At 51.1% G+C, this 19142-nt stretch overlaps 1 protein-coding gene across 1 annotated transcript in view; it reads left to right on the top strand.

Annotated features, from left to right (window-relative positions):
• The window catches only part of CACNA1A (calcium voltage-gated channel subunit alpha1 A), a 214528-nt gene that overhangs the window by 121277 nt on the left and 74109 nt on the right, over positions 1 to 19142 (top strand). The window contains exons 11-19 of the mRNA XM_034657160.1: positions 252 to 341; positions 7895 to 8104; positions 11178 to 11290; positions 12715 to 12827; positions 12963 to 13094; positions 13376 to 13448; positions 15461 to 15578; positions 15695 to 15762; positions 18958 to 19064. Coding sequence (XP_034513051.1) covers positions 252 to 341; positions 7895 to 8104; positions 11178 to 11290; positions 12715 to 12827; positions 12963 to 13094; positions 13376 to 13448; positions 15461 to 15578; positions 15695 to 15762; positions 18958 to 19064 — 1024 coding nt within the window. The remainder of the gene's footprint in view (positions 1 to 251; positions 342 to 7894; positions 8105 to 11177; positions 11291 to 12714; positions 12828 to 12962; positions 13095 to 13375; positions 13449 to 15460; positions 15579 to 15694; positions 15763 to 18957; positions 19065 to 19142) is intronic.

The raw sequence follows: 19142 nt of genomic DNA, 5'->3' as shown, positions 1-19142 counted from the left end.
GTCAGACCAAACAGGACTTGACTCTGTTCTTTAGCCCTGGGGCAAAGTCATGTAGCCTCCCTGAGCCTCAGTCTCCACGTTTGTAAGATGGGCGTACTCTTACTTCCCACCGACCCGGATGGCCATGAGGGTTAATTAACCCCACAACACGTAGCAAGTCCCCGGCACCAAGAACCCAAGGACACCGAGGTACGGTTCTTATCTCAAAAAGGGTAACGTCTTTTTCTCTTGCCATGTTTCCATTGTTGGAGCTCTGCGGAGAGCCGCCATAAAGAAGAGCAAGACAGACCTGCTCAACCCTGAGGAGGCGGAGGACCAGCTGGCAGACATCGCCTCTGTGGGTGAGTCCCTCCTGGCCCGGCCTGGCACCCCACGCTCACTGATCCCGCAAGAGAGGGGAGCTGATGGCCTGGGAACCTCGTTGCCTCGATTTGGGTCCCCACTGTGCCCCTTTCCACCTGTGCGTCCTGGAGCAGATGACACGGTGATGGGAATAACAGCAGTGCCTGTCTCCTAATCCCGTTGTGAAAGCTTAAACAAAATAATCCGCGGTCAGCATTCAGAAGGGCGCCTGGCGGAGAATAAGCTCCAGCCGTGGTGTTAGGATTGCTTAGTACTCACTGAGGGGCTGCTGTTACTAGGCGCCAGTTGTGAACAAGACGGGAACCAAATCCGTACCCACGTGGAGCTTGCCGTCAAGTGCAGGACACGGATGTTGAACAGATAATTCCCAAAATAAACCTGTCGTGATCGCGGCGCTGCAGAGGAGATGCCCCGGCATTGGGCTCTGGAAGGGTGGGGTGTGATCAGGGAAGCCTTCTCAGAGGACGTGGTGCTGCAGCTGAGAACTGAAGGATGGATAGGAGTTCGCCATGGCAGTGAAAGCAGAGAGAACCATGGGGAAGGCTGTACTCCGTCTGTTGTTGTTGGTTACCGCAAAGGACAGCGTTTGAGGGGGAGGGGACATTTACCCTTCCCCTGCTCACCCCTCCTGATTGAGACTGCTTTTGACCTTCTCCGAAAAGAACATATTATGTTTTGTTTTTGTTTTTGATTTTGTTTTTGTTTTCTTTAATTACACCAAAGTGCCCTTTTATTTTTTCAAATGGGTTTTTAAACATCCCAGGAATGAAAGTGGGAGAGCATCCGGGCAGGGGAAATAACGCATGACTCTGAGGGGAGAAGGCATTTAAACTGTGCGGTCAGAGGAAGAAAGGCTGGAAGAGAGAAGGGAAGGTGGAGGAGGGAGAGAAGACGGGGAGAGGAAAAGAGGAGAGAAGGAAAACCTAGAGGCAGAGAAACAAAAGGCAGGAGGATCCTGGGTGCCTCAGTCAGTAGAGCATGCATTTCCTGATGTCGAGGTTGTGGGTTCGAGCCCCACGTTGGGTGCAGAGATAACTTAAAAATAAAATATTTTAGGGCTGCCTGGTGACTCAGTCAGAAAAGTGTCCAACTCTTGATTTCAATTCAGGTCATGATCTCAGGGTTATGAGATCAAGTCCTGGTTCGGGCTTCACGCTGAGCGTGGAGACTGCTTAAGATTCTCTCCTGCTCCCTCTGCCCCTCCCCACCAGAAAAAACAACAGAAGGAGGGAAGGGGAGAGGGAATTTCTCATATACACGTGGTTCTATTCCACAGGCACCAACTATTTTATCCTCTGCTGTTTTCACTCCACCCTAGTCTTTGACCTGCATGCTAAGTTTCGACATCATTCCCGCCGCAGTCCTATAGTCCGTAAGGGTGGCTACGCTGTGGTTTGCTTGGCCGTGGCTCTCTCATATGGCGTTGGAGTTGTTGCCAATTTTTGCCCCAACGAGAAACACCACTGCGAACATTGATGTACAATTACTCCCCCCACCCTTTGGGCGTGTTTCCTTGGGGATAATTACAGGATCAAAGATATTAACAGCTTTTCAACTCATTATTCACAGAGCCATTCTGAGTTTCCAAAGCACTGAACCCATTTATAAACCTGCCAAGTACTCATACGATCACAGATTCCCCCACCCCGGCCACTGCATATTTCTTGTTTAATTTCCTTTCCCAGTGAAGTAGGTTTGTAATAATACCTTAAAGCTTGTTTTAATTTGCATTTTTAATTTCTAGCCAAAACACTCTCTTCCTTGGAATGATGAACTAGTCCTATTTCAACTTGTGGATACATCTGTTTCCCTCCTTCCAGCAAGTTCGAGAATGGGAGCACTCTGTCAGTGCTCTGTGTATTTGATGGGATCCGTCTGGCCCACACATTTTCCCAATTAGGTTGCTTCCATTTTTTTAATGTTTTGTTTTATTTTGAGAGGCAAACATTTTTTGTTCAATCCACATGTTTTAAATGCCAGGCACTGAAAAAAAAAATTGGCTTACTCAAGTCAGGATCTCTCCTATGGATAAGATTGGGTACCTGCTCTTAATTGACGGAGAAATTCTTTTTCATCAGTCATTCTAGAAAAGGTGGAAAAGTGATACTACCCAGTGTTGGCAAGGATGTGGGGAAATGAGCATTGTCATAGGCTGTTGGCAGGAGTGTAATTTGAGGTGTTTCTAATATATGGCTTGGTATTATTTAATTATAGATGTTTATATTCTTTGACCTAGCATTTCCACTTCAAAACCATGTCTTCCATGTGTGCAAAAGGTCTATGCCTCTTCTCAACAGCGTTGTTTCTGGTGTTCAAAAAAGTGAAAACCAGGGGCGCCTGGCTGGCTGTCAGTAGAGTATGCAAATCTTGATCTCAGGGTCTTGAGTTCAAGCCCCATGTTGGGTGTTGAGCTTACTTAAAAATAAAGTGGTTTTTTTTTTTTTAAGTGAAAATGATGGGGCACCTGGGTGGCTCAGTTGGTTAAGTGAGTTTGGGCTCCCTGCCCAGCGAGGAGTCTGCTTCTCCCTCTCCCTCTTCAGCTCCCTCTGCTCATGCCCTCTCTCTAGCTCTCTATCAAATAAATAAAATCTTTTTTTAAAAAAGTGAAAAACCGGGGTGCCTGGGTGGCACAGCGGTTAAGCGTCTGCCTTCGGCTCAGGGCATGATACTAGCATTATGGGATCGAGCCCCACATCAGGCTCCTCCGCTATGGGCCTGCTTCTTCCTCTCCCACTCCCCCTGCTCTGTTCCCTCTCTCGCTGGCTGTCTCTATCTCTGTCAAATAAATAAATAAAATCTTTAAAAATAAATAAATAAATAAAAAAGTGAAAAACCAGAAGCAACCCACATGCCCAGAAATGGGGAGATGACCAAAGAAATTACAGTATTTATACACGATGGACTATTACGCAGCCTGGAGAAAGGACGGGGGTGCTACTGGCATGGAAAAGTGTTTGAAACCGATTTCTCAGTGAAAAAAGCAAGTTGCACAGCATTATATCAAATGTATGGTCCCGTTTTAAGAACAATATTAAGTGTAAGGGCTGCTTTAAAATGTGGAAATTGGAGGATTGCAAGGGATTTCCACTTTCTATGTGACATTTTTCTAAAAGGTATGAATCAGGGATGGGCATTACTTTTGAAATCAAAAAAGTAATTAGATAAGTTTAAGGTACTTAAAAGCAACAAAGACCAATTATAAGGAATCTCATGGCTGGCTGTGTGGGCTGGGAGGAATCTGGTGGATAAGCAAAGAAAGCTTCATGCAGGAGGCGTTTTTAAACCGGGCTTTATACAGAATGGGGTGCGTGTATCCACTTATGAGGTCTGACATAATACAGTAGCACAGACTGGGGGGCTTAACAATGGAAATCTAATTTCTCACAGTTCTGAAGGCTGGAGGTCTTAGAGCAAGGTGTTGTCAGGGCTGGTTGCTTCCGAGGCCTCCCTCCTAGGCTGGTCGACAGCGGTCTCCTCCCTATGTCTTCACATGCTCTTCCTTCTGGGCGTGTCTGTGTCCTAATCTCTTCTTATAAGGACTCCAGTCCTATTGGATTAGGGCCTGCCCACAGGACCTCAGTTTCCTTGAATTACTCTTTAAAGACCCTGCATCTGCAAATACACTCCCTTTCTGAAGTACTGGGGGTTGAGACTCCAGCGTGTGAATTTGGGGGAGTCAGTTCAGCCCATAACGGGGGCGAGGGAGGGGGTGAACCAAGAAGCCAAGAGAGACACTCACAGTTTCTCCCGGCCCTTGAATTTGTGGCTGACGGAAGAAACGTTGCGCCGACTTTGAGAAGCCAAAGTAGGAAGAGGTCAGATTAAGAGCTGTGGCTGTCCCAGGGCATTTCTGCGACAAAGCAGGTGACTTTCCGTTTTCTAAACGGATCCAAAACACACACGAGCGACTTCGTCTCCCGGGACCAGGTTTGCCACAGGCCAACCCACCAAAATCCAGCTCAAAAACACACAGGAAGGGCTCCCCACCCCCCCCACCCCACTCCACCCCCCCAAACCTCCATCTCCGCCCTAGCCAGTGGTTTCCTAACCCACCCCAAAGGAGACCTCTGGAACTTCAGTTCTGACCAGGAAATGGCTTTACGTTGCTTTCCGTAAATAACAATTCAAAATAAGGCAGGAGCCGGTGGCATTTGCCGTCATCCACAGTGAGCGAAGTCTTGTGTGATTGGTGACTCGTCGCGCTGCCCAGTCCGCTGACACACGCATGGTAAAGGGGTCTCCTCCACAGTTGATGAACATACTGCGGAAGTGTGGAGCTCGAGTCGTTTCTAGGAAATGCTGAGTCGCACATGGATGCTGTCATCACGACACCAGCGCCTTAGGAAAATCAGAGTCCATCTAGTGACTGCAGTGGGACGAGCTCCGTGGGGGTTGTCTGCGTTTGCTCGAGCTGCTGTAACAAGCACCACAAACTGGGTGGCTTCTCACAACAGAAATCTATTTTCTCACAGTTCTGGAAGCCAGAAGTCCAAACTAAAATCAAGGTATCGGCAGGGCCGTGCTGCTTCTGAAGGCTTCAGGGGAGAATCTCTTCCCTGCCTCTCGAGGCTCTGGGGGTGTTGGTGAGCCTTAGCTTCTGTGTCCACCATCGCTCCAGTCTTTGCCTCTGTCCCCCCGTGGTCTTCCTGTGCACATCTGTGGCTCTTCTCTTCTTATAAGGACACCAGTCTTGGGATTTAAGACCCACCCTAATCAAGTATGACCTCATCATAACTTGATTACAGCCACAAAGACCCTACTTCCAAGTAAGGTCACATTCACAAGGACCAGGTGTTAGGACTTGAGCACGTCTCTCTGAGGGACACGGTTCAACCCACAACTTAGGCAGGACCTATTTCCATTTACAGAGAATTTTAAGGACCTGTCAATTGCCCCAAGTCCCCAGATTAAACTTGGGTGGGTGACAGACTGCCATCCTCACCAGAGAACATTCTAGACTGCCACTGGCCACCTGTGGCTCTTGATCCCTTGCGTATAGCTGGTGTGAACCAAGATGTGCTTCATTCCAACACGTCAGATTTGGAAGTCCTAGTACCAAAAAAAAAAAAAGTGTAAACTATCTCCTTAATATACATTTATACTGATGCTATGTTGAAATGATAATATTTTGGATCTGTTGGGTTTCATAAGATCTCTTATTAAAATATTTTTAAGATCTAGAGATTGCCCGCAATTGCAGTTCCAGACCACAGAGAAAAATCAGAGAGAAGGGTGGTCAAGGTGGAGCATGAAATATAACACAGATGACCATTCACAGCTCATACGGGCCTAGCATGTAGTAGGTGTTCGGTTAACAGTTGCTCCCTTTCCCTTCCCCATGAGTGCTGTGCTCGGGGGATGTGTCTCCGGGCCAGTGATCAGGAAAGGCTTGCTCCGTAAGTTGGCACGTGAGCTGGGTCTTCACTGTAGCACTTGGGTTACAGGAGAAGATTGTCATGGCCAATAAGCACAATGTGGCAACATCAGGCTAAGGTGTATTCCTCTCCATGGCCCTGCGAGGTGGGGAGTGTGGTTGTCCCCGGTTTACAGATGGAGACACTGGAGCCCCAAGATGCAGGGTGACTTGCCCAAGGTCATTTGGTGGTTGGTGATAGAACCAGCTTAGCAGGAGTAGGGGTGGGGAGCCTCCTGCCCAGTGTCTGAGCTCTGCCCCAACTCTCTCCCTCTCCTTCTCTCCCTCCTTCTCCCCACGGAGCATCCCAACTTGACCTGAGATCTTCGGAAGTCTCATTCCTCTCTGCCGTGCCCTATGGACGCTTGCGGGTCTGGGCACATCTTCGGGAGCTGCAGAGACCGGGGCCTGAAATGCCCCAAGTGGGAAGGGCCATGAGGAGCCATCCTGAGGTTCTCAATGCCTGTGAGGTCAGGCAGGTGATGGACATGGGCGGGGAGGGGGGGTGTCCAGCCACCAGGCCTGGCCAGCAGCTGCTGAGAAGGAGCGTGTTTAGAATTTTGTAACTAGGAAGGAAGTGTGAGATGTCTGCTGTGTCCCGGGTCTGGCTGGTGGGATGGGCTGGTGCACAAGCTGTGACTGGACAAATCAGCTAATGGATGCATGAGTCAACGAACAAGCTAGGGAATAGGTGAAAGGGTGAGTGAGCCAAAGAACAATAAACAAATGAGTGCAACTGAAGGTTTTCAAGAAGCGATCGTTTAGAAGATAAAATCAGTCCATCCAAAACCGATCTCTGAACCACCCCACAAACCTGTCCGCTCTCATTGGTTGGCAGCTCTGTCCCTCCAGGGGATCAGGCCCAACACCTTGGCACCTCCCTCCGTCTCACACCCACACTTGATCCAACAGCAGGTGCTGACATCTCCCTTAAGTAACACATCCCAGATCGGCCCACTCTTCTGCTTTCTTCGCCGCCGTGGAGTCCAGCGGTGTCATTGCTGGCCTGGACCCGTGCAGTCGCCTCCTCTCTGTTCCTGCCCTGGCCTTCCGCAGTCCATTCCCCCCACGGCTGCCAGGGGGCGCTTGTGAGCACCTGAGTCAGTTCCCTTCCCTCCTCTGCTCAAACCCCCGTGGTCTCCATCTCATTCAGAGCAGAAGCCCAAGTTCTCCCCATAGCCCATAAAGCCCTGCTTGTTCCACACTGTCCCCTGCCTGTCCTCACCAACTCCTCCTCTCCCCCTCAACTACTCCACTCCCGCCATACTGGTTTCTGGATGCCATTCCCCAGATTTGCCAGGCAGGCATATTTCTGCCTCTAAGACCTGTTAACGCTTCCTACGATATTGAGATGACTTGGGTCAACACCTTCTCCTTGACCACCTGACTTAATATGGCAGCCTGTCCCATGGCCCCTCCAGGGGCTCCCCATCCCCTTACACTACTTTTTCTTTTTCCCAAAGTACTTTGCACCTTCCCTCACACTATTAATTTACTTTTTTAAATTATATTTGCTGTCTCTCTCTGAATGGAGATTGGGCCCAGAAAGGCAGGGCTCTGTCTGTTAACTAGTATATCCTGAACACCTGGAATAGAGTCTGGCACACCCTAGAAATTCCACAAGTAAAAGAATACGCAGGCAGATTCCTTGGTGGCTCATTCCTTGCTGATCATGCCTAAAGCGAAGTGTCCATGGAAACTAGGGTCCTATTCACACCTCTTCCTGGAGGCCTCCCAAGCACGCAGCATGCAGCTCTGCTGCTTGCCCCTGCACCAAGGGTCCTGAGCTCCTTCCTCATCCCACCCGGTGGTTTGACCCCCAGAATCATGAGATGTGGCCAGGAGAGGGAGACAGAGACCGTTGACTCCATCAGTGGAGAACCATCTGCCTCCCCACTGACATCCAGAGCTCTCATGGTTGTTTCCAATACTGTTATGTTTGCCTTCTTGTAAGCTTCATCTCTGGAAAACTAAGCCCTGGGTCATGATGGTTCCCTCGGGCCAGAGGACTCGCCGGGTAGGCTAATGAATCCCCTGGCCAGATTCCGTGCCTGGACCGCACATGAGTTAATTTCTTCCATGGGAACACCCTGTCATTCTCCATCCTTTCCTTGGCAGGGTCTCCCTTTGCCCGAGCCAGCATAAAAAGTGCCAAGCTGGAGAACTCGACTTTTTTTCACAAAAAGGAGAGGAGGATGCGTTTCTACATCCGCCGCATGGTCAAAACTCAGGCCTTCTACTGGACTGTGCTCAGTCTGGTAGCCCTCAACACGCTGTGTGTTGCTATTGTTCACTACAACCAGCCCGAGTGGCTCTCCGACTTCCTCTGTGAGTACCACCTGGCCCTGCCCCCACCCGCTCTCCGATCCCTTCCTCACACCCTTTTCCCTTCTCCTTCTCTGGTGGTGTGTGTTCCTTCCTTGGCTTTTTTTGAATCTGTCCTATCATTGGGATGTGTCTGTAACTGCTACCACAACAACAGAGCCCAACTTCTTTGGGCCTGGGGGCTGGAAGCTGGAATTCAGGCCACCAAATACTACTGTGATGCTTTTTTAAGAGAGAGGCATGGGGTGCTGCTGAAGGGGGTGTTGGAAGAGAGACAGAAAAGGGTAGAGACCACTAAGGACAGCCATATAGAGACAGAAAAACACATCTAATTAATAGGTGTATCTCTGAGAATGTTAAAATAAGTAATTTGTGGTTGAGAGATGGGGATGCTTTCGGGACAAAGAGTAGCCCTTATGTGGTCCCCATTTTCTCTGCTCATCTCTGACGCTCCGTGCTTCTCCCGTCTTTCAAATCTTCCACTTTTCTCCCCTTTCCTCTCTTGCCCTTTTTGACTTCCTTAAATCTGGAATTCATTTCTAGAAGATCTCCTCCAACCAGTGTAAGAACATCTTGCTCCCTCAGTGGGTACCAGGACCCCTAAGGCTTTGCCCTTCTGGGCTTATTCCCAGATTCCAGGAGTTAGCATGAGACAGTATCAAAATTGATGGCCAGGTGGGGGTGAGGAGAAGCAGTGAAAGGTGGAGAGACTTCTGACCAAGATTTAAAAAATAAAGAGCTGTGAGGAATCAACAAGAGTAGTGTCTCGACAGCGAGGAAGGCAAGCCCTGGCTCTGGCTTGTGGGCCCCGAGTGAGGATTTCCCTAAACCTTTTTGCCTGCTGGCTGCCCTCCTCCTGCATGTACTGATTTGTCTGACTTGGTTCTGGAGCTTCTTTCCCCTTCTGAGCTGGTTCAGAATTGACCCAGACAGCCACTAGAGATAGTCAAGTCTTTAGCCTAGAGAGGCCCAGGAGCCTGGTCCAGGTCATTGTTTCCTTGTAACCTTCCTTGTTCTCGGTCACATTGGTTGACCCCTCAGGACACCCCCCAGAGACCAGCTCGCCTTCTGAGAGCCCTGACCTAGTTCAAACCTTAGTAATTGCATTTGGTCCCCCTGGAGTCTTACACATGAGGACTCTTCTTGTCTTAACCTCCTCTGTAGTCTATTTTTAATCTCCCATATTCTCCACACTAATCACTTTGCTCTGTCTGTCCTGGTTCAGGAACAGGGGGTTGGGACTTCTGCCCTAGGCCTCTGTGTCTGTAAAGTTCCTTTAATTATCCCCAGTTGAGAAAACTGAGACACAGAGAGGTTAGATAACTCGCCCAGGGTCACACAGCTAGTAAGTGACAAAGCCAGGATTTGAACCTAGAATCCAAGCTGTGTCTGATGACAGACCCCTTCCCTGGTCACCAGGTGACCTGGATTCTCAATGTCTGCACTGCTCACAACGCATCATGTGACCCTGGGCAAGTCACTCCCATCATCCATCAATTGAAAGCATCTTCATTTATAAAGCACCCTTTTATTTTATTTGCCACTCAGAAATAAAGCAGTGTTGCCGTCTTAAACTAGGACATGTCAGTTTTAAGATACACCCCAAATTCATAGATGTCAAACTGAACAAGTGTTGTCTTGGAATCAGTGAAGTGTGGTAGTTTCTCGGGGTCTCAAATTTCTCATCTGGAAATTGCAGTTGATGGCCCTGAAAGTTCTTCCAGACCCACCAGTGCTACAGACAATTCTCTCTTGTGCTTTGCCGGCTATCAGGTTTCCATGGTAACTGGGAAGCAAGCATCTCAGAAACTCTTAAGTACTCCCAGAGTTGTTTCTGGTGGTTCTTAGAATATACCAGATGTTATAGACAGATTTCCCTTGCTGATATTTTGGCCTGACGATCCTGGAGACCCGGATTTACTTCAGGTACTAGGAGCTCCTCGGGGGCCAAAAAACTAAGGGGAAGTTTCAGTTAGGAATGAGTGTGAAGAACCTTGACAGTTCAAACCGTCTCTTAAAAGAATGATATAATAAACACCCTTGACTTTCAAACAGAATTCGTTATGTGACCAAAATTGACATTCGTGGAAGTTTGCATCCCCCATCTTCCTTTCTATATGTTTTCTTCCCCCCAGACAACCTCCATCTCCCCCCTTCCCATCCACTGGGTGAGTATCCATACCCTTTCTAATGCCTCGTCTTCCTACCCCACCGAGAAAGCTAAGGAAAGGTCCTGAAAGTAGCCATGTCTTTGCTGGAGCAAACAAGTCCCCTATGCTTCCTCTCGCCCAGGCATTTACACCATTATGCTTTCTCACCAAAGAACAAGAGTGCTTTGTCTTGTTCAAGACCTTTAGACATCAGCAAGACAGGATTTTGCCAGGGGACGTCAGATAGGTTTTTTCAAGTTGGGAGAAAAACTGTGGGTTGCCCCTGAATCTCCAGCTAAGTCCCTGACACAAGGATTATTTTTTTAAAATAATATTTATTTTGTTATATTAGTCACCATACGACACAAGGATTATTAAAAGGACACCGTTATGATTTCTATTCCTATTTTTCCTTCTGAGCTCAGGCTTATAAAAGTGGATTAATCTTCTTTCTTAGATTGTGACACACTGGCATCCTGGGGTCATTGCTATTTTGTTAGTTAGCCAGTCAGTTTGTTAGCTCATTAGTTTTAAAAACATGGTAAGCCCCCAGGAACCCACCAGCTGGCACAAAACCTGGGTCCTTGGCCATGACCCACATCCAGCCCTTCTTGCTGAACCAGGGCAAAAACTACAATGTGGAAAGCCACGGAACTCTTCTTCAGTCCTTTTTAAGATTGGTCAGGAGATGGTGGGTTGGAGGGTGGGGAATAATTGTTCCTCCCCTTTAACAGAGGAGAAACTGAGGCCCATGGAAAGGAAGCCTTGCATAATCTTTGGCCAAGGCCACCAACAACTGTCCTCTCTCCCTGCCTGCCAGGCCAGGGCAGGGCGGGATTGCTATTAACAGTAAAATCAGAGCCTCCTGGAACCATCCCCACCCCCCAAACATAACCTCCTCTCTGTTTCCCCCCTCTCCCTTCTAGACTATGCAGAATTCATTTTCTTAGGACTCTTTATGTCCGAAATGTTTATAAAAATGTACGGGCTTGGGACGCGGCCTTACTTCCACTCTTCCTTCAACTGCTTTGACTGTGGGGTAAGTACTCTGGTTGGTAAGGAGTTCATTTCTCCAGCGCTTGCCTAGCAGGGCTGAGGCCTGGGGACTTCAGAAAGGGAATAGTAGGGCTCATCCCTGGATGCGAGAAACTCAGCTGAATGCGGAAGGAATGAGAGGGTAATCCCAAATACTGGTGAGGATACAGAGCTCCCAAAATTTTAGCCACTGCCAGTGGGAGGGAAGCGTGCAGACCCTCCTTTGCAGGGGGATTTGGCGATTCCCCTGTTAGGGCTTCATGCAAGAGCAACTCACAAGGATGCCCTGAGTGGCTTTGCTTGTAATAGTCCCAAACCAAACGACCCAACGTCCCTTTGCAGTAGCACAGATAAATGAGTAGTGACATAGCCACATAATGGAGTTCTCCATAGTGATGAGAGGCAACCAACGACAGCCCCCCCCAAGAACTGGGTGGATCTCACCTGTGTGTCATCGCACGAAAGGAGGCAGACACTGACAAAAATCAGTCCGTACAGCACGTTTCTGCTCGTGGAAGTGCAAATGGATAAAACCAAACTATATTGGTTAGGGACAATGCTTGAAAACATTAAAAAGTCAAGAACCTCAAAAACATTATGCTGAGTGAAAGAAGCCAGACCCAAAAGGTCACATACTGCATAATTCCATTTAAATGAAATGTCCAGAACAGGCAAATCCGTAGAGACCGGGAGCAGATTAATGGTTGCTGGCATGGTGAGTGGGGGAAGGGGGCAGTACTCATGGGGTCGGGCTCTCTTTTGGGGGTGATGAAAATATTTTGGAACTGGAGGAAGGTGAAGGTCACACAACGCTGTGAAAGTGCTAAGTGCCACTGAGTTGTATGCTTTAAATGGTTAGTTTGTCTTATGTGAATTTCACTTGAATTTTTTAAAAATGCAAGCAAATGGTTATTACAAAATCCAGGATGGTGGTTATCTCTAGGGGTCCCTCGAGGCTTCCGGGGTGCTGACATGTCCTCTTTGTGGATGAAGGTGGCAGTTACGTGGATCTTCACTTTGCAGTTATGCATTTCAGGAATTCTTTGCTGTGCATGACCTGTTCATCAATTTTAAGAAAGGGATGAGGGGCGCCTGGGTGGCTGTCGTTAAGCGTCTGCCTTCGGCTCAGGGCGTGATCCTGGCATTCTGGGATCGAGCCCCACATCAGGCTCCTCCGCTGGGAGCCTGCTTCTTCCTCTCCCACTCCCCCTGCTTGTGTTCCCTCTCTCGTTGGCTGTCTCTGTGTCAAATAAATAAATAAAATCTTTAAAAAAAAAAAAAAAAGAAAGGGATGAGAGGAGTCTGAGACCCTCACCCTGCTTCCATCTGGGGGCAGCTTGGTTGGATTCCTGCAAGGGTCAGGGTCAGGGTCAGGGCCAGGGTATGTTTTCAAGGTCCCCGGACACGAGAGCAGGCTTGCTGTTCTAGGTTATCATCGGGAGCATTTTCGAGGTCATTTGGGCCGTCATAAAACCCGGCACATCCTTTGGAATCAGCGTGTTACGAGCCCTCAGGTTATTGCGTATTTTCAAAGTCACAAAGTAAGTCCTTGGAGTTCCCTGGCATCCCAGCAGTGGCGGGGAAGGGGACCAGGGTGGAGCCCCCTGCAGCCCACTGGGAAGTGGGCTCAGCTGGCCCGGCCTGACCGCCCTCCCCCACCCGACCTCTGTTGGCAGGTACTGGGCATCTCTCAGGAACCTGGTCGTCTCTCTTCTCAACTCCATGAAATCTATCATCAGCCTGTTGTTCCTCCTTTTCCTGTTCATTGTCGTCTTCGCCCTTTTGGGAATGCAACTCTTCGGCGGCCAGTAAGTGCTCAGCAAATTCTGCTTCCCTGGGGTCAAGTGCTCCCAGACCCAGGTCCGATGCATCCAGAGACCCAGGCTCCCCTGTGTCCTGCAGACCGCCCTCCTCGTGGCCCGGACACCCAGTGCACTCACCCCCGATGGGCGGGGCCCTGGGTACCAATCAGGGGGTCTTTCTGGGGAACAGAGATGCTGGAGATGTTGCCCTGGAGACAGGATGCCGAGCCAAGCCCTCAGAGCACCTGGGATGGGGCCAATGTGAAATGCTTCCGTCCTCCCTGCAGGTTTAACTTCGATGAAGGGACTCCTCCTACCAACTTCGACACTTTTCCAGCAGCAATAATGACGGTGTTTCAGGTACGGTCTTCACCCGGCCCCATGGGTGGACGGACGCCCCTGAGTGTCAAAGATGAAAGCACCCGTTCAGTGTATGAGGGGCTTCCTTGAATCCCTCTTTCTCTGCTTTGCCTTGCCCCTCTGTTTTAAAATGCGGATTTTATCATTAATTCACATATGGTGAGACCAACAGATCAGTGGATAACTGCCGTTGGAAAGACAGTGTGTTACACTCGCAGATCCCAAGAGAGGGTGTACGTGCATCCCAGGCAGGGCCACCTGCAGAAGCACCAGGGTGGGTCAGGAGGCAGAGGGAGGGGGAACACGAGCGCAAGGCTTTAACTGTGGTTTCTGCAGGAAGGATTAGGGAGGCAGGGTAAGCAGATCTAGAATTGGTTAATTTGAATGATTTCGGTGAGCTCCCGGCATGAGGCAGGCCTGGCTGGGACCTGCCCTGGAGTGACTAGGGCAGGGGATTTGGGGCTCTGAGTGTAAGAGCCCACAGAGGAGGTGGTTGGGAGTACGGGCTCTGGATCGGTAGGTTTGCATTTGAAAAGTGTGCTCCCTGGCAAGTTGTTGACAATTTGTAGGAATTGGCTAGCCCTGACTCCCTGTGGGGTCAGCAAGCCCTGCCCCCATGTCAAAGCATCAGAGTAAATAAAAGACACAATTGCTAGACCCGCCCTCTCCAGATTGGAAGACACCCTGATCCCACACTCTAAGGCAAACAGACCTTGGGTGGTCTCCCCAAAGCAACTTCTGCACCTGTGTGGACATATGCCCTGAGCTTTGGGACTGACCTCACTGGGACCACCAGAGCCTTTCTGGTGGGTTCTGTCTCTTTAGGGTGGGGGGGACAGGGGAGTATACGGAAAATGTGACTTCACTCTCTCCCTCTCCTGGGAGGGTAATTTCAAAATGAGACCCCCTAGACCAGGGTTTGGAAAGGGAAACCATCCATGAAGTTCTGAGCCCCCACATACATGATCGCTAATAGTTGTAATCACCACGCATATATCTTTAGCACAGGGCTTCTTGTCCAAGAGCAATTCTGTCCCCCCAGGACACTTACTTGGAAGTTCTGGAAGCATTATTGGCTGTCACAGCTCTGGGAGAGGCATGCTGCAGGCCTCTGGTGGCTGGAGGCCAGGGGTGCTGCTCGGTACCCCACCGTGCACAGGACGGCCCCACCACAGAGAGTGACCCGGCCCCAAATCAGCAGTGCCAAGGCTGAGAAACCTGCATTAATGGATTGACATTTTTGGAGTTCGTTCACATTTACTTTATCCTTGTGAAAATATTACAAAGGAGGGAAGCTGGGTTTTTTTTTTTCTTTTTTTCAATGAGCACGCCTGTCCCCTCAGGGCGTCCCCTGGGCATTGGGGCAACTTGTACTTGCCAGCACCTGCACCCCTGTGCCTGACACCTTCTCTGGTCACTGGCTCCCGCCCTGCCCCCAGCCCCAGCAGTCCAGAAGAACCAGTGAATATGTGGCTTAAGCAACAGGGCTCGGGAGGCTGGAAGTCCATGACCAGGGTGCTCACGGGGTCAGTTCCTGGGTAGGACTCTTCCTGGTAAGGGATGGCCACCTCCTTACCTGGCACAGAGAGAGAGACAGACCACGTTCTCTGGTGTCTATTCTTAGAAAGGCGCTGATCCCATCCCGAGAGACCCACCAGCATGTGACCTCATCTAACCCATCCCCAAATACTGTCACATGAGGGCTGAGAGCTTCAAGCAATGAATTTAGGGGGCACAGCTCCATCCGTAGCAAATCCCCTTCTTGCACCAGGGAAGACAGAGTTGCAGAAAGATGTGTGACTCCCCCGGGTTCACCTTTTCCTAGAAGCCGAGCTGAGGGCCCCTTAGGGCAGGGATGGCCCTTCCACTCACAACTGAGGTGAAACCCCCCCCACCCCCAGAGATGAGGGTTCAGGAAGAGCGGCCGCAGGCAGGTTCCAGCCCCGCAGCTGCGTCTCCGTGGGGCCCGTGGCTGAGAGGGGTTGGCTGTGTGTTTCTCTGTCCCCTTTCAGATCCTGACGGGGGAAGACTGGAACGAGGTCATGTACGACGGTATCAAGTCTCAGGGGGGCGTGCAGGGCGGCATGGTGTTCTCCATCTACTTCATCGTGCTGACGCTCTTCGGGAACTGTATCCTCCGTGGGGGAGGCGGGGCAGATGGGCTGGGGGGCGGCGAGGGAGGGTCCGGGAGGCCCCGGGAGCCAGGGTCCGAGTGGCGGTGCTTTCCCTGACTCCGGCGCCTGCAGACACCCTCCTGAACGTATTCTTAGCCATCGCGGTGGATAATTTGGCCAACGCCCAGGAGCTCACCAAGGTGGGGTTGGTGGGAGAACGTTTCTCCCTGTGGCAAAGTTACCACCTGCTCGTGGCAGATCAGGACCGGGCTGGGCGTGGGGGGTGGGGACAGGGTCAGAGCTTTTGTCCTGGATGCACCGGGCCAGGGAGGAGGCACCCCCTCCCCCTGAAACAGACTGTCCCTGACCAAGCGGATTCCACAGCAGAGGAGGTGGGAGGCGGTAAGGCAGTGGGACTGCCACAGGAAACAGATGGCAGACTCCACCGAGCGCCCATTTATAGGGAGTGGGCAGCATCAAGGGACCTCCAAGGAAAGTGCAGCCCCCAGGCTAGAGCCGAAAGGACCGGACAGATGGAGTATAACCCACACAGGGTCCTGAGGCTCAGAGCGTGGCCCCGTGAGCTCGGGAGTTGGCTGGACTTTGCCTCCAAGTGGCAGCAGTAAAGAATTAATTGCTGCTCACGGTGCCAGGCATTGCTGCCATCTCCCTTTCGCAGAAGGGGAAACTGAGGCTCAGAGAGTCAAAGTCACTGGCCCCAGATGGTAGGATAATAGCAGCTACTATTTATAGCATCACATAGTGCATGTCAGGCACTCAACACTGTTCTTGCCATACAGTGAGTGCTCAGTAAAGGGAGTCTGTGTTAGTCACCTGGCATGACCTGGCCCTAGAGCTTTCACTGGACAGAGCTGGTAAAAGGAAGGCTGGGAACCCAGGCCTGGCAAGCTCCAGAACCCGAGTTCTTTACCTACACGCTCTGCTGGCTTTCACTGGAGGCCCAGCTGAGCAGGAGAAGATACAAAGTAACAACCACAGTGAAACAGATGGGGATTTACTGTCCTCCCCATTTCACGGATGGGAAAGCTGAGGTCCAGAGAGGTTAAGTGAACTTGCCACACGACTAGGAGCTGAAAGAAAGAGATGTGATCCCCTCAAGGAGCAGAAAGGAGAGAAGAGCCAAGGAAAATGAAGTCAGGAAATAATTTGGGAGACGGGGCTGAGAACCATCCATGCGAGAAGCCCAGTTATCACTCCTGCCAGTGGTGTTGAATTACCCGGGTGAAACTTGCTGGCAGACACCCCTTAGAGCAGCCTTGGACTCCCTGGTACTCGGGTCCAGCTCAGTGAGGCATAGAGGAGGCGACATTGCTTTCAGTCACACCGCTCACCCCCCTGGGATAGACCACGGGCAGGGCCGCAGGGAATGGTTGTGCAGGTTGTGAATTGCGCAAAGGGAGCCAGGCACCTTTTTCTGCAATTTGAGAGGAGGGTGTTGGGAAAGAGCCCCATCGCATTAAGAGAACATGCGCAGAGTCTTCCTGTCGGCCCAGGAGGGCCAGGCCTAGGGCATCCCTCCGCTTCGTGGCCCCATCTCTCGAGCCTCGAGGTGTTGAACTGAACTGAGCGGACGCTGCCAAACCCTCCATCTGCTGGCCCTGGCAGGAGGGAGAGAGAGTTTCCCGGGCCCCGCTCCGACTGGGGGGAAACGGAAGTCTCTGCTACCCCCAGCACACGGCCCCGGGCCTGGTCACCATGGAGCTGGCTGGCTCTAGGGGCTGATCCAACCGGGTTCTCATCCAAGTTCCAGGAGCCCATCCTCAGAGGCTGTCTCTGGGGAGAGGGTGCGCCAGGAGGGTGGGAGAAGGGGAGGGAGAGAGGCAAGATCGTCTGTGAAGGATAGGCATTCTCCTCCAGACCCACACTGTTTCCTTCATTTATTCTACAAGCGTTTCTTGGGCATTTCGTATGAGGCAGGTACCCTGCTAAGCCCCTCATGTGTTTTCATCTCATAGAATCTTCACAGAAACCCCAAGAAGCAAGTTCTCTGAGCCCATTTTACAGACCGTGTCTTTCATCCAAAAGCATTTATTGAGCGCCTGCTGTGAGCAGAGCGTGGTCTAGGAGCCAAGGACAGGGCAGTGAACAGAATAGGCAGAAATCCCTGCCCTCGTGCGGCTGACACTCGAGTGGGAGAGATAGACGAGAAATAAATTTGTCAGATGGGGAGAAGTGCTGGAGAGAAGAGCAAGGGAAGGAAAGTCAGGGAGAGTGGAAATTTTAGGAGAGGATGGTGAGGCCCCGAGAAATGAGGCAACTCGCCTGACATCAACAGTAAGTGGGGGAGCTGGGATTCGAAGCCAGGTGGGTCTAGAACCTGCGCTCTTAGCCTCGTTCGCTGCTGCTTAAACTTGACCCATGCTTGACACTCACCCCGGTGCTTGTTGAAGATGCAGATTCCAAGGCCCAGCCCGGGCTCTCCCAGAGGCCTGGGAGTCTGCATTTGCAGTGCTGCTAGGGCAGGTGGTCCAGGGACTGGGCTCTGAGAAATGCTGGGTGAGGTGCCAAGGAGGAAGGGGGGCCTCATGAGAAGGGGCGGCCGGCCGGGTCCCACCTCCGTGTTGTCACTGGCAGAGGGTCCTGGTCTGACCACTTCCAAGGTGGTAAGGTTGCTGCTTGCCCCAGAGATCCCAGCGCAGGGGGAGAGGTGGCCTGCTGTAGCCTGACTTCTTCTGGGTGGGTTCATCTCTGGCCATTTCTTTCTCGTTGCTTTTTCTTTGCTTTTTCTTTGTTGGCTTTTCTGTTTTACGAATGAGGCCCTGCATGAAGGCTGAAGAAGGATTTAAAGCCCCCAAACATCTTTTTCTGTATGTATTTTTAAAACATCTTCCCCCATCCTCCTCCTCTCTGAACCTAACCGGCTGAGAATATATGCTCCTCTCCTGATTCCCCTTCTGGAGGCTGTTGGCAGTGCATGGGATGGGGCGCCAGGTTTCCTCTGCACGTGGGGGCTCGTCGGTGTTTTTGAAAAGTCTTGGTTCAGAGAGCACAACCCAGAAAGTAAAGTGAGAGGGAAATCTTCGCATTAATTTCCGGCTTATTGAGCCAGGGCGCAGAGAAATCTCCATTGTGGGAAAGGAAAGGAGTGGGAAAGAAAAAAGGAGTCTTCCTTCCTTCTGCTTTCTTCCGGCGGTGTGCTGAGATAGGGTTAATAATGAGCTGGATAGCGAGGCTGCGCGTAAGGGGCGTGGCAGGGCACGTGACCAACACTGGGCACCTGTGCCCTTCTGCGGGCCTCAGCTCTGGTCGGGCAACATCCCGGCCACACCTGCTTACGAATATTCCACATGCTACCCCTCATTAGCAGTCGGGTCGGAGGTGAGGCCCCAGGGCCTAGTTCACGTTTTGTGCACGGGACTCCGTGTGTCTTCTAGGACGAGCAAGAAGAAGAAGAAGCAGCCAACCAGAAACTCGCCCTGCAGAAAGCCAAGGAGGTGGCAGAAGTGAGTCCTCTGTCGGCGGCCAACATGTCCATAGCTGTGTAAGTGCCCCGGCTCCAGAACGCTGTCCGGGCTCCTCAGCCTGCACCCCGTCCCCGTCAGTGATTTGGGGGGCAGGG

Source organism: Ailuropoda melanoleuca, chromosome 4 (assembly GCF_002007445.2).
Source record: "Ailuropoda melanoleuca isolate Jingjing chromosome 4, ASM200744v2, whole genome shotgun sequence".
NCBI classification, from domain to species: domain Eukaryota; kingdom Metazoa; phylum Chordata; class Mammalia; order Carnivora; family Ursidae; genus Ailuropoda; species Ailuropoda melanoleuca.
This window is presented reverse-complemented; position numbering and strand designations above follow the sequence as displayed.